The 12562-nt window shown below is 52.8% G+C and overlaps 1 protein-coding gene across 4 annotated transcripts in view; it reads right to left on the bottom strand.

The window, feature by feature from the left end:
- Positions 1-12562, bottom strand: part of Arhgap39 (Rho GTPase activating protein 39) — a 78198-nt gene that overhangs the window by 5283 nt on the left and 60353 nt on the right. For 3 of the 4 annotated variants that reach the window (XM_046449239.2, XM_058580790.1, XM_046449242.2), the window contains 3 exons: positions 10965-12327; positions 9100-9661; positions 1803-1895 (listed from right to left, as the gene is read on the bottom strand). In XM_046449239.2, coding sequence (XP_046305195.1) covers positions 1803-1895; positions 9100-9661; positions 10965-12327 — 2018 coding nt within the window. The remainder of the gene's footprint in view (positions 1-1802; positions 1896-9099; positions 9662-10964; positions 12328-12562) is intronic. The other variant, XM_046449240.2, reaches the window with a different exon arrangement.

Raw genomic sequence — 12562 nt, 5'->3', positions numbered from 1 at the left:
TCTCTGAGCCTCAGTTTCTTGGTGTTAGGGATTAAACCCAGGGGGCACTTAACCACAGAGCCACATCCCCAACCCCTCACCCCCAGCCTTAATTTTTTGACATAGGGTCTCACTAATTTGCTCAAGGCCTTCCTAAGTTGCTGAGGCTGGCTTTGAACTTGGGATCCTCCTGCCTCAGGCTCCCAAGTTGCTGGGATTACAGGCGTGCACTGCTGCTCCTGCCCTGTTCTTGGAGGGAGGACGGGGGCAGCACAAACTCACAGGTGCCTGTGAAGGGCTAAGCTGAGGTTGTGGTACCAGTGCTTAGAAGAGAGCTGCAGGCACCACAGCTGTGGTTCATGGACCAGGTCCTGGAGGGACTTCCACTCTCTCTGAAGCACCCAGGATGTAGTGGGCAGTGCCCACGGCCAGCCTAGGAAGATCCTCACTTGTGTAAGATGCTCTGCTTCTAGGCCCCTGATCTGGCCTTGCTTGATCCACTAGCCCTACTTGGACCTCAGCCAGCACCTCCATCTATCTGGAGGCAGGTCAGCCCAATTTGGTAGGTGGAGACACAGCTGCCCACAGAGAGTAGACAGAAGCAGTGTCCGTGCTGCTATACCAGGGGTCCAGATTATAAGCTCTCAAAGGCCACAGCTGTGGCCAGGGTGGGCTGGCTCCCTTCTCTGTACCTGACACAGCTCAGGTTGCAGTGTCCTCATCAGATCTGCACCCTGGTCCCGTGGCACCTGCTCCCTGCTCTGCCACCTGCAGCAACAAGATTCTCTTGGTCAACTGGCATCTGTCCAGTTCCCAGGCCACCAGTGGCTGGCTCAGGCAGGAGCTCAGAGATCCTTCCACTGCTGTCCCAGATGAGTAGCTGGATGCCCATGGCCTGGAATCTAACCCTGAACTGTAGCTGTCCTGGAACAAACCTGCTGGGGGCCTCAGGGTGAGGACAAGTCCCCTGCTCTGCAGATGCCATCCTGGCCTTGCCCACAAGGGCCCCTTCAAGCCCCTGAAGCTTCCTGCTTGCCCTAGGGTTCACTCGACATAGGCCTCACCTGCAGAAAGCTCCCGACCACATGTGTCCCTGAAGCAGTGTGCAGTCAGAGAGGGCTTCTCAGAAGGGGAGAGAAGCAAAGTGCAGGAGGCAGGGTTCCAGACAGACAAGTGTGAGCCACACTTGGTGAAGGCAGTTCTGCACAACTTGTGGTGGGGGTGGTGGGTCTTGGAGGCCCTGAAGTGGCTGACCTGCCATGTTAGCAGGAACTATTCTTATTTCTGGACAGACTGGGCAGCCTGGGTCCTGAGCCAGGGCCCAGGGAGAGGGCAGGGAGACTCCAGAGCTTGGGGGACTGTGCTAGGGCTCATCACGGAAGAGGGGAGATTCCCTGGTGACTTGTGGACACCAGGCTCTACTCTCTGGCCCCAGGGGATCCTGGGCTGGAGGACAGGGCTGGGAAAGCATTGCCACAGAGTGCCCCTGTTCTCCTTCCTGTGAGCCTTACCTGGCTCAGGCCCACTCACTCACCTGGGGGAGCCTCCAGGCCTTGCTGGCTATTCCTCATGCCCCCTGCCCACCAACAACCCAGCAAACAAATTTGGAATTGTTCTGGGCACCACCAAGGGAGGTGCAGGGCTGGCCTGGCCTCTCCAGGAGCTTGTCAGCCACCCTGGGCCTCCAGAACGCTGAGGAGGTCCAAGCCTGAGGTTAGTGTCCCTCCCCGAGCCCAGAAGCGGTTAGAGAAGAGAAGGCCAGGCGGCCGAGGCTGGAGAGCAGAGCTGTGCAGAGGCAGTGCCCGGGCCTGCAGGAGCCCTACCATCCGGCTCTTCAACATAAGGCTTGGGTTTCTTTCTCAATTTGGACTTCTTCTTAGTGTTCCTTTCCAGGAGCTCTCTTATGTGCTGTGTCACTGGGGAGCAAACAGAACCATGAGGACCACAGATTCAAGCCAGGAACCCATGCCCATGTGGTTCCCGCACTTGGTGGCAAGGAGGCCCCTGGGCCTGTTGGGGGCTGTCCCCGTCTAGCTGGGGACCAAGTGTGTCTGTGGGTGGGTGCCATGTGCAGGCATATGCACACCTGGGGATGCATGAGGTGCAGGGCCCTTGTGGCATTGTGGGATCAGAAGACTGGCTCTCTCCATACCAGAGGTAGGCAGGAAGTGGAGGGAAGGGAGTGGGCAGCAATGAGGTGGCCCAACCACTCGGCCTTCTGCTGACAGCCAGCCTGGGGCTGCCCTGGCTCCTGGGCTGCAGGAGATGCTCAGCCCATCCTGCCCACCAGCCAAGAAACCAACAGAAGCAGGCACGTGACCACGTGGGTGCTGCTGCTAGGGGAGGAGGAGCCGGGGTGGTCCCAGGGGGGCTGCACAACAGTTTATGCTGTCCCGAGGGATCCCAGTCAGCAGCCAAGGCCACTTCTGTCAGGTTGTCCGCCCTGTGAAGAGACTCTTGCCCTTTCACGACGTGCTTTCTGGAGGGAAGTCTCTCACAGGGACCGGACATTTACTCTCAACTTTGAATTATGATCCTCGTGACACTTTTACTGCTCGCCGGTTCCAGCTTTGCCACTGCCGCTCTTTCAGTTGCTTTCTGTGTCCCTTTGGCAGCCACCATTATTGCTCTGCTCAACTTTGTTTTTTTTTTTTTTTTTTACCAGCAATACTACATCTTGTAGATTCCCTGCACCAGCCTAAAATCAGTCACCCAAGGAACTACAGTTCCTCTTCATGGAAACTGGTACTTAGAAACCATCATCTAGGTATTAGGTGAGGGTGTCTGGATGCTAGGTCCCTTCGACTGACAGCAAGGACATCTGTGTGTCTTCTAATCCTGTGTGTATACAGACCTGTAAGAATTTTTGTATCCATCTTTGTATCCATCCACAGATGTATCCATCTGTGTCTATATTAAGGTAAACCCGAGTTCATACTAATGCCTCGGATCACCATCCAGAGCCTCACACAGTCCATCACTGAGCTATACTTCCAACCCCTCATTGTCTCAATTGTGTCTTGGAGGATTCCTCCTCCCCTGAAGATTGGACCCAGGGGTGCTCTACCACTGAGCTACACACACACACACACACACACACACACACACATATATATATATATATATATATATATATATATTTTTTTTTTTTTTTTTTTTTTTTTTAATTTTGAGACAAGGTCTCACTAAATTGCTGAGGCTGGCCTTGAACCTATGATCCTCCTGGCTTAACCTCCTGAGCTATTGAGACTACAGGTATGTGCCATCGCACCTGGTGGATTTAATCTTAAGAAAGTCCAATTTTATCATTGTTTTTCTTTTATAGATAGTGCTTTTGGTATTATATTTGCTTAATGCAGGAAAACACAGATTTTTCTCCTATGTTAGAAGTTTTTTTTATTTTAGGTTTTATTTATTTAAAAAATTTTAACCGTTTTTTGCAGTATTGGGGATTGAACCCAGGGTCTCACTCAAGCTAAGCAAGCGCTCTGCCACTGAGCTACATTCCTGGCCCTTTTTACTTTATTTTGAGTTAGAGTCTCACTAAATTGTTAAAGCTGGCTTTAAACATGCAGTTCTCAGGTCTCAGCCTCCTGAGTTGTTGGGGTCATGGGTGTGAGACACCACGCTCAGCTTACTTTTAGGTTTTATATTTTGGTTTATGATCCATTGAGTTAGTTTTTGCAGACAGTATAAAGCATAGTTGAACTCTGTCTTGGTTGCATTTAGATGTGCAGATATCCCAGCACCACTAGGGAGAGCCTGCCCTTTCTTCACTGAGTCAGTTGTCCTGCACCTGAGGAAACTGCCCGGTTCTCACATGGGTGTACTTTGGGGACCTCTGTTCTGCTCTAAGAACAAATGCTGCCCTCTCCTGACCACTGCAGCTGTACCAAGCCAGCAAGTGTGGCTCTCATAGGCTGGCTGTTCTTCATCAAAGGGGCTTTGGCTATTTTAGGCCCTTTACATTTCCCATGAACTTTAGAATCAGTCTTTTTGTTGTTATTGTTGCACCAGAGATTGAATCCAGGGTTGCTTTATCACTGAGCTACATCCCCACAGGGTCTTGCTAAGTTGCTCAAGCTGGGCTCAAACTTTCAATCCTCCTGCCTCAGCCTCCCAAGCAGCTGGGGTGATAGTTATGTACCACTGCCCCCAGTTCAGCATGTCACTTTCTAAAATTAAAAAAATCAAAAATTAAATTTTGATTAGGGTTGAATCTATAGATCAATTTGGATGGAAATGACGTCTTAACAACACTGAGTTTCAGATCCATAAACATGGTATGTTTCACCATTTATTTATTTCTTTCAGTAATGTTTTGTACTTTTCAGCATAGAGGTCTTACACATCTTTTGTTAGAGTTCTCTCAGTATATCATACTTGTCAATGCTACTGTAAATGGTATTTTTAAAATATCAGTTTCCTATAGCTTGTTGCTAGTATATACAAATTGATAAAATTTTAATGTATTGGTCCTGTATCTTGTAATAAATTCAGTATATAGAATACTCTTCCAGTAGTATTCTGCAGATCATACTGTCTGTGAATAAAAACCACTGCATACCTCCTCTCCAAGGTGTGTGACTTTTATCTCTTATCATGATTGAGATCCAGCTTCAACTTCCAGTGTGATGCTGTGCACAGCGGGTATAACTGAAGGTCCGAGCTCTGCTCCTCTTGTTAGGGGAAAGCATTCAGTCTTTGGCTAGTAAGTATGAGGGGTGTGTGTGTGTGTGTGTGTGTGTGTGTTTAAATTGTGATAAAATATAAACATAAGTTTGGCCACTGAACCATTTTTTAAGTACCATTCAGTGGCATTAACTACATTCACAATGCTATGCAACTGTCACCAAATTTCCAAAACCCTTTCATCTTCCAAAGCTAAATCTCAATACCTATTAAGCAATCTCTCTCTCCTCTCACTCTGCCTGACCTTGCTTTCTGTATCAGTTTGTCTGTTCCAGTTATAGGTAAGTGGTAGCATACCAGGTTTGCCACTGTGGGTCTGGCTCTTATCTTCGACGTGTTTTAAGTCCACTCATGCTGCAGCACCTATCGAGTGTCATTCTTCTTTGGGTGAATGATGTCCTCTGCATGGCTCTGCCACATGTGCTCACCATTCCTCAGTGGGTGGACCCTGGACCACTTCCACCTACTGGCTGCTGTGAACAGTGCTGCTGTGAACATGTGCAAGTGTGTCTGAAACCTTCTTTAAATCCCTTTGGGTACTGTAGTTGTTTTTTTGGTTTTGAGTTGCTGAGGAGTGAGCCAGGGCCTCTCTCATGCTAGGCAAGAACTCCATCACTGAGCCACACACCCTGGCCCATGTAGGTTTTTAATAGATGCCTTTAATCAGGGTGAAGAGATTATCTTCTAAGTTTGTTCAGTTTTGATCAAGAATGGAATGTTGGATTTTATGAGATGATATACTCTTTTTTACTTTGTTAAAATGGTTTCCATTTTCCATTGATTGCTCCCCTCCCCCCATACTGGGGCTTGAACCTTGAACCCAGAGGTGCTCTACCACTGAGGTATATTCCCAGTCCTTTTTATTTTTTATTTTGAGACAGAGCCTTGCTAAATTGCTGAGACTGACCTTGAATGTGAGATTCTCCTGAGTCACTGAAATGACAGTGTATGCCACTACCCCTGGCTAAACCTATCTTTCGTTCCTCGATTCCTAGGATAAACTTCACTTGGTCAAGATATATTATCTCCTTTATATACTGTTGTACTCAACCTGATAAAATATTGCTAAAATTTTTGTTTCCTTGTTCATGAGGGATTCTTTCTTATAATGTTCTTCTCTAATTTTAGCATGAGTGAATCAGGAAACATTCTCTCTACTTCATTTTTTTTTTAATATTTATGTTTTAGTTATAGGTGGACACAATATCTTTTTTATGTGGTGCTGAAGATGGAACCCAGTGCCTCACACATGCTAGGTGAGTGCTGTACCTCTGAGCCACAACCCCAGCCCTCCACTTCATTTTTCTGGGAGACATTCCACAGAATTGCTGCACAAACAATAAAGTGTTTGGTAGAATTCACCAGTGAAGCCATTTAGGCCTGGATTTTTAGGTACAAATGCAATCTCCTTACTGGACATATAACTTTTCTGTTTCTCTTTGAGTGACCTCTGGCAGCCTGGGTCACCTGAGGAATCTGTCCATTTTGAATTCCTTAGCAAAAGGTTCACTATACCTGATTGCTACCCCTTCAGCACCTGCAGGGCCTGCAGTGGCAGGACCTCTCACTCTTGGTTTTGGTGATTCATTTCTTCTCTCATTTTGTCCTTGTCAGTTTGGCTGTAGATTTACCCAAGAATCAGTTTTTTGTTTCATCAGCCACTGTTCTGTGTTCCCTTGTGTTGGTTTCTACTACCATCTTCATCATCTCCGCCCTTTTGCTAACTTCCTGTTGTGCTTTGCCAGAAGTCTCACCGAGAGCACAAGCTTCGGCAGCACTAGAATCCCTCCAGGCTTCAGTCTCCCATGGCATTTGCAGGACTTCTCCCGCAATTTCTTTTTCTTATTTTTTTTTTATGGGGGGCGGGGTACTGGAAATTGAATCAGGGGTGTTTCACCACTGAGCCACCTGCCTAGTCCTTCCTCCTGCCTCAGCTTCCCAGGTTGCTGGGACCACAGGTGTGTTCCACACACCTGGCTCCTGTAGCTTCCTGATCCAGGGCCAAGCACCCTCCCCATCTGGGTTAGTCTAACTGAGGGGCTCCTGAGGACAACCAGGAGAACCTCCTAGTGCCTGACACAGGTTAAATGGGGGTTACCTCATAGTACCTTGGTCCTGGGATGGTGATCACAGAGTGGAGGTCACACGAATGCTGATAAACAAGTTGATCAAGTTTCCTGAGGCCAAGGCAAGTGGTTCGGGGCCGGGGCCGGGGCCAGGGCCAGTGCCAGGTCCAGGAGCCAAGCCGAGCACTTCCCTCATCATGGGTCCCTCTGCTGTGGTCTCATTCTTCTAGGTGCTATGTGGTCAACTGGTTGGTCTTCCAGAGCATGGTCTACATCTTTCTGGGCTGATAAGGCAGCCAGGACCCATGTTCTTTCTTTATTTTTATTCTCAGTACTACGATAGAACCCAGGGACACACTACTACACTGAGCTACAATTCCAACCTTTTTTATTTTATTTTGAGACAGGGTCTCAGTAAGTTATTGAGTCTGGCTTTGAACTTGTGATTCTCCTGCCTCAGCCACCTAAGTAGCTGGAATTATAGGTGTCACTACCACCCCCAGCAGTACCACATTTTTGACCAATATTTCTTACATGTGGAAACTGGCATCTCCCAGGGACTGTGCGCTGTCTGGAGTGAAGATGAGGCCTATTGAAGAAGGGGCGGCCACCTTGTGTGTAGAAGTCTCTTCTCTGGGCTCAGGGTGGAGTACAACCTTGGACAGGCAAATCTAGGTTGGGGTCCCCAGTACTAGAGATGGGGTTTTGGCTGTGAGGGCAGTTTGAATGCTAGCAGAACCACACAGAGCCCATCCCCCTGTAGCCCACATGGTCCTCTGAGACCTTGTGGGCCTTACATAGGAGCCTCAAAGCTGAGCCTGCTTCCCTCTGACGTGCAACACAGGGCCCTGTGGGTGTGCGACTCTAAGAGAAAAGTATGCGTACCTTTGTATGTGGGAGATCCTGGGGGCTCCTCCATGGGGCCTAAAGCACAAACTCTTCTGGGAAGCCCTGGATGGCGGGACGGCCCAGCCACATACTTGCTGGTCAGCTGGCCCAGGCAGAGCAAGGAACCCAGGCCTCTGACTGTTTGCCAACTACTGCCCACTCATTTGGTTTTCACTCAGCAGGCTCTCGGATCTGTGGGCCCAGTGCTGTCCTGAGCAGTGCAGACACATTCCTACAGCTCCCATGTCAAGGTGCATGTCAAGGCCCTTTCTCAAGAAGGCAAGATGGTGACCTAGGAAGCCCCAGGACTATACCAGTGCCTAGAGAGGTCCAAGAAGATCAAGGAATGGGGTCCCTGAGGCCCCAGTGCAGTCCAGGCCCCAGGTCAGTCTGTATCTGCTGCAATGTGTGTTGCAGGTGCACACATGGGCAGGAATAGCATGTTTTCCAAAACTGTTTACAAGTGTCTGAGGAGCTGGTGGTTCCTGTGCCTGACATACCTTCTCCAGAACCCCCTCCCTCAAGTTTGCATGCACACTGAGGGCCCCATGGCAGCCTGAGAGCTGCCTTTCCCATGCCTGAGCTGGGGGCAAGGCCTAGAAGGGAGCACAGTTTCCACCTCAGCAGAGGCTGGACAACCCAGAAGAGCTAACATGTCCGCCCTGGCAGGTATGCATCTGTACATGTACGTGTACCTGAACACAAGTATGCGTGTCTGGCCGTCAATGCTACGGCTGTGTCCTACAGATGCTCACGAGCATCATGTGGGACACAGCCTGCTACAGCTGGGACTGCCTGTATCCTTGCCCCATGCCCACTCTGTCCATCCCAGGGCTTGGGCCAGCCACTAGTTTATCACATGGGGACTGCCCAGCTGAAAGACCACGGCCTGGGCCCGACAGACCTAGTGCATCCCATCTGGGGGCCTTCTATTTGACACCTGGCAGCCATCAGCAAGTGGACACCTGTGCTGGCCTGAACCTCTGGCCCTCAGGGCAGCTCAGCTCATAGTGCCCTGGAGACCAGCTGATCTCCACAGACTTGTGTGTGGGAAGCCTGTGATTGAGTTGTGGCAGATGCACTGTGGCCACCATGCCCCTCCCTGCCTAGAATACACAGCTTAAGCCTCACGGTGCAGCTGCCCTTATACTGCAGGGTGACAGAAGCCAAACTGGGCAGGCATCAAAGGGCAGGCCATATGCCCTCATCTGCCAGGGCTGCCTAGGGCTCTTCTCAGAGCCAAGGTAGGGTTCCCTGAGGATGCCCACAAACCACTGAAAGCTGGGTGTGGGGTCTCCTAGGGGACATGCATCTTCTTAGAAGTACCACTCCTATGTGGTGCCAGGTCTGGTGGGGTGTGAGGATAGGGGACTGGGCGGGTGTTGCCCAGAATGGCTGGGAGCCCTCTCCACAGCCCTTACCTCAGTTGCAGCAGACCCTAGGGGTGCCAAGGGTCCTGCACACTGGGTCTTACCTTTGGTGTCATTGACAGGGTCCATGTGCCGGTAGATGTATCCCTCTAGGTAGGAGTGGAACTTGGGTGTGGGCGGGAAGAAGGCCAGGCAGATGGCCATGAGCTCCCAGCCACGGGCCAGGCTCTCGAGGCGGAAGTTCTCGGTGGTCTGCCTGCACAGCTGGATGTAGAGCTCATCCCGGAGGCCCTGCACGCTCCAGCCTTTAGTGGCAATCTCGAGGGCCACATGCAGTGGGTCTGCCTTGGCCCGCCGGTCGCCCATGTACATCTGGATCAGCTTGAAGATCTCACAGGCCTCTTTCTTCACATGCCGGTCGTTGGTCACAATCATGGGCTTCTTGATGGACTCACTGCTCCAGGCCAGCATGTTGGCGATGGACACCTTCCGTCGAAAGAGGCCCTGGGTGTGCTTGTTGAAGTGCTTGGAGGCCCAGTTCTCGATGTCCGTCTCTGAGGAGGGCTTGCGCAGCGTGAAGGTGGGGAAGACACAGCTGGAGCTGGGCATCGCGCTACGGTTCTGCCGGCTGCTCTCAAACTGGGCACAGGCTCCTAAGTCCTCAGACTGGGAAGGACAAATGGGCTGTGCCATCGGGGGTAGGGATGGAGTGGGCAGCTGGGCCCACTTGGATCACAGTCCCAAGAGGTGTGAGCCAGCCAGGTGTGGCGTGGCCAGTCTAACATAGCAAGAAGCTGAGCTTCAAAACCCCAGGTGGGGTGGCAGCAGGACAGCTGCACTGTCAGGTACCCAGGGAGAGAGGGCAGGGACAGGCAGGGGTGGCTCTCGAGCCCTGCTCCCATCTCTGCAGGACCCCAGTGGGCCTGGCCTCTGCAGGTCTCTCCCTCTGCTCTGCTCTTGACCTGCCCATTCCATTAGAGGTAGCTTTCTGTCTGCTCACTGTTTCCCAAGGTTGCCTCTCCCATCTGCCCTGTCATCCTACCAGTTTATGAGCAGTGGATGGAAAGTCTGGCTGGATGTGGCTCTGAGCTCACTAGCCTGAAGGGCCTGGGAAGCTGGCTACCCACAGGTCACAGAGGCCTTCCCCAGCAGGGCAAAGGTGGGCCTGCCATACATGTCCAGGAGGCCTTAAGATTTTCACTTTAACTTCCTTGGAACCTGGGCCCACTAAGCAAACCAACCAGATTCCAGGTCACCCTCAGGCTTGGCCTGTGTCTCTAGTCAACCAGTGTGAAAGGTGGAAGCTAGAAGTGGGAATGAGGACATTAGAGCCATCAAATCTGAATTGCCTGGTGATCTCCAGAAGGGAAGACCTGCAGGTGGACACTCAGGTACCTGCTGCTGAACAGAGGTACTTGTGGGCTCTGTGGGGCACTGACTGATGTGTGCTCTGGCACTGTATGGGGAGGACACAGCAGGCTGGGCTTGGGCTTGGGCTTGGGCTCCAGCTCTGGCTGTGATGTCTGGCAACCACCCAGTCACTACCTCACTAGCAGCTCTTCCTGCCTGAGGGAGACGTGCTTGGAGATAGTTCCAGAGCCACCAAAGAATGCTGATGCCCCACCTGCCCAGCTCCCCAGGAGTACAATAGTCCCAGAGCTGGCTGCCAGTTGCCCTCAGCTGCTGTGTCCCGTAGGCAAGGCTTGAAACTCCCTGGTGGCCAAGGTCCAGGAAGCCCTATGCCTGGTGGTGGGTGGCCTGAGTGGGGTGTTCCGTGAAGATGCCCTCCCTGCCAGTGGTGTGCTGGACGTTCAGAGGCCAGGCTCTGAACACGCTCAGTGCCACACACACCTTGTGGATGCCAGGTGCACCCAGCCCCATTCTGCCTGCAGCTGATCCCAGGCTCTAGGCTGGGACTTGGGGGTCTTATGGGCCCAGGGTCCCCATCTGCCCACCAAGTACTCCTCACCTGTGAGGGGTGGAGGTAAGGTTCTGGTGAGGCCAAGTTGGTCTGCACAGAGACGCTCTTCTCCAGCAGGATCTGGGGGAAGCCGAGCTTCTCGAAAGTATTCCGCTTCCAATGCTTGCTATCCTGCTGCGCCAGTGCCTCATCCTCACTGAAGGCACGTACCACAGGTCCGGGCATGGGTAGTGGCACAGCACCATCACTCTCGTAGCCAGAGCCATCCTGCTGGGAGTCCCAGCTGCCCCTCTGCTTCATGTGAAAGTGGGCCTGCTGTGCCTCCCAGGCCAGCCGCGCCTGTGCCAGGAAAGGCTCGGCCATACCCCGTGCTACGTCCACTTCAGCCTCTGCACGCTTCATCTGGGCAAGGCTGGGCCCACATGGAGAGCGCTCCTCAGCCAGAGGCTGCTCACCCAGTAGGTCCCCTGGGCCATCCGTGGAGGGGGCGCCAGGAGTTTGGCACAGAGAGGGCTTTCTGCTCTTCCTCTTACGTGTGCCTGGGGAGTAGCCCGTGGAAGACATGGTGTCCTGCTGGCTGGACCAAGACATGGTGTCCTCCTGGGCTGGGGGCAGTGGTGTGGGTGGTTGGCTCAGCCGGGGCTCGGGTCCCTCCATGGTGCTGTAGTCTCCAGACCTGATCCCTAGGCGTTGGTCCCTCAGCAGGCAAGGGCTGGGCTGCAGTGAGTAGGAGCCACCACCAGGGTTGGGAGCATATTTGTGCCGGGGGCCTGCATGCAGCTTGGGGCTAGAGCCGGCCTGCTCCACGTACACCAGCTGCCTTACATACTCTTTGCCTGCAGGACTGTACTCCAGGCTCAGGAAGCGCTCAGGGCACTTCTGTTTAGTGCGCACCAGCTGCTGGCAGGGGGAGGCAGGGGCCTGCTTGGCCCCGGGCAAGAAGGGGCGGGGCTTGCGGCTGGGCGACCTCTGTGGGGAGCCAGCCTGGTAGGGGCCACCAGCCTCGAACTGTACGTCCATGGGGGGCTCATCATAGATGGGGGCCTGATACTCCATAGGGGGCTCCTCATAGAGAGGGGGCTCATAGCCATAGCGTGGGGAAGAGGGCTGTGAGTCACTGGAGGACTTTCGAGGCTGCGTGAGCAGTGGGGAGCAGCTCCCGGAGAGTTCAGCCCTTCTCAGGAAGGGCGAAGGTCGCCTCTCAGGGAAGAAGACAGCGCCTTCCGAGTCCTGGGTGAATGTCTGTAGGTTGGGCGAATGCTGGCTGCCAGAGGGTCTGCGGGGGCGGCTCCCAGGCTGGCCATCTGAAGAGTAGCCATTGCCCTGAGGAGTGAGGAAGCTGGGCTCCCTGTCAGCGACCTTGATGAGCATGCGCTCCTTGGTGCCTGAGTTCCACCGAAGTGAGGAGGTCCTGCAGGGAAGCAGTGGAGAAGGCTAGCCCCATCTCACTACTTGGCATGGTGGTCCCACAGCATCCTCCCTGATCAAGGCGGTGCTCCCTATGAACCCTGTGGCACTCTTTCCCAGGAGCTCTCCTGCCCATATTGCTCTACACCCGCCCAACACCAGGCACAGATTTGCAGCTATCATGAGAAAGAAAGGGGCCTTCCCAGGGACCACTCAACTGAGCACACAGTTGGTGTGTG

Source organism: Marmota monax, unplaced genomic scaffold (assembly GCF_021218885.2).
Source record: "Marmota monax isolate L192 unplaced genomic scaffold, Marmota_monax_Labrador192_F-V1.1 WCK01_AAM20220418_F8-fsc00073, whole genome shotgun sequence".
In the NCBI taxonomy this organism is placed as follows: Eukaryota; Metazoa; Chordata; class Mammalia; order Rodentia; family Sciuridae; genus Marmota; species Marmota monax.
This window is presented reverse-complemented; position numbering and strand designations above follow the sequence as displayed.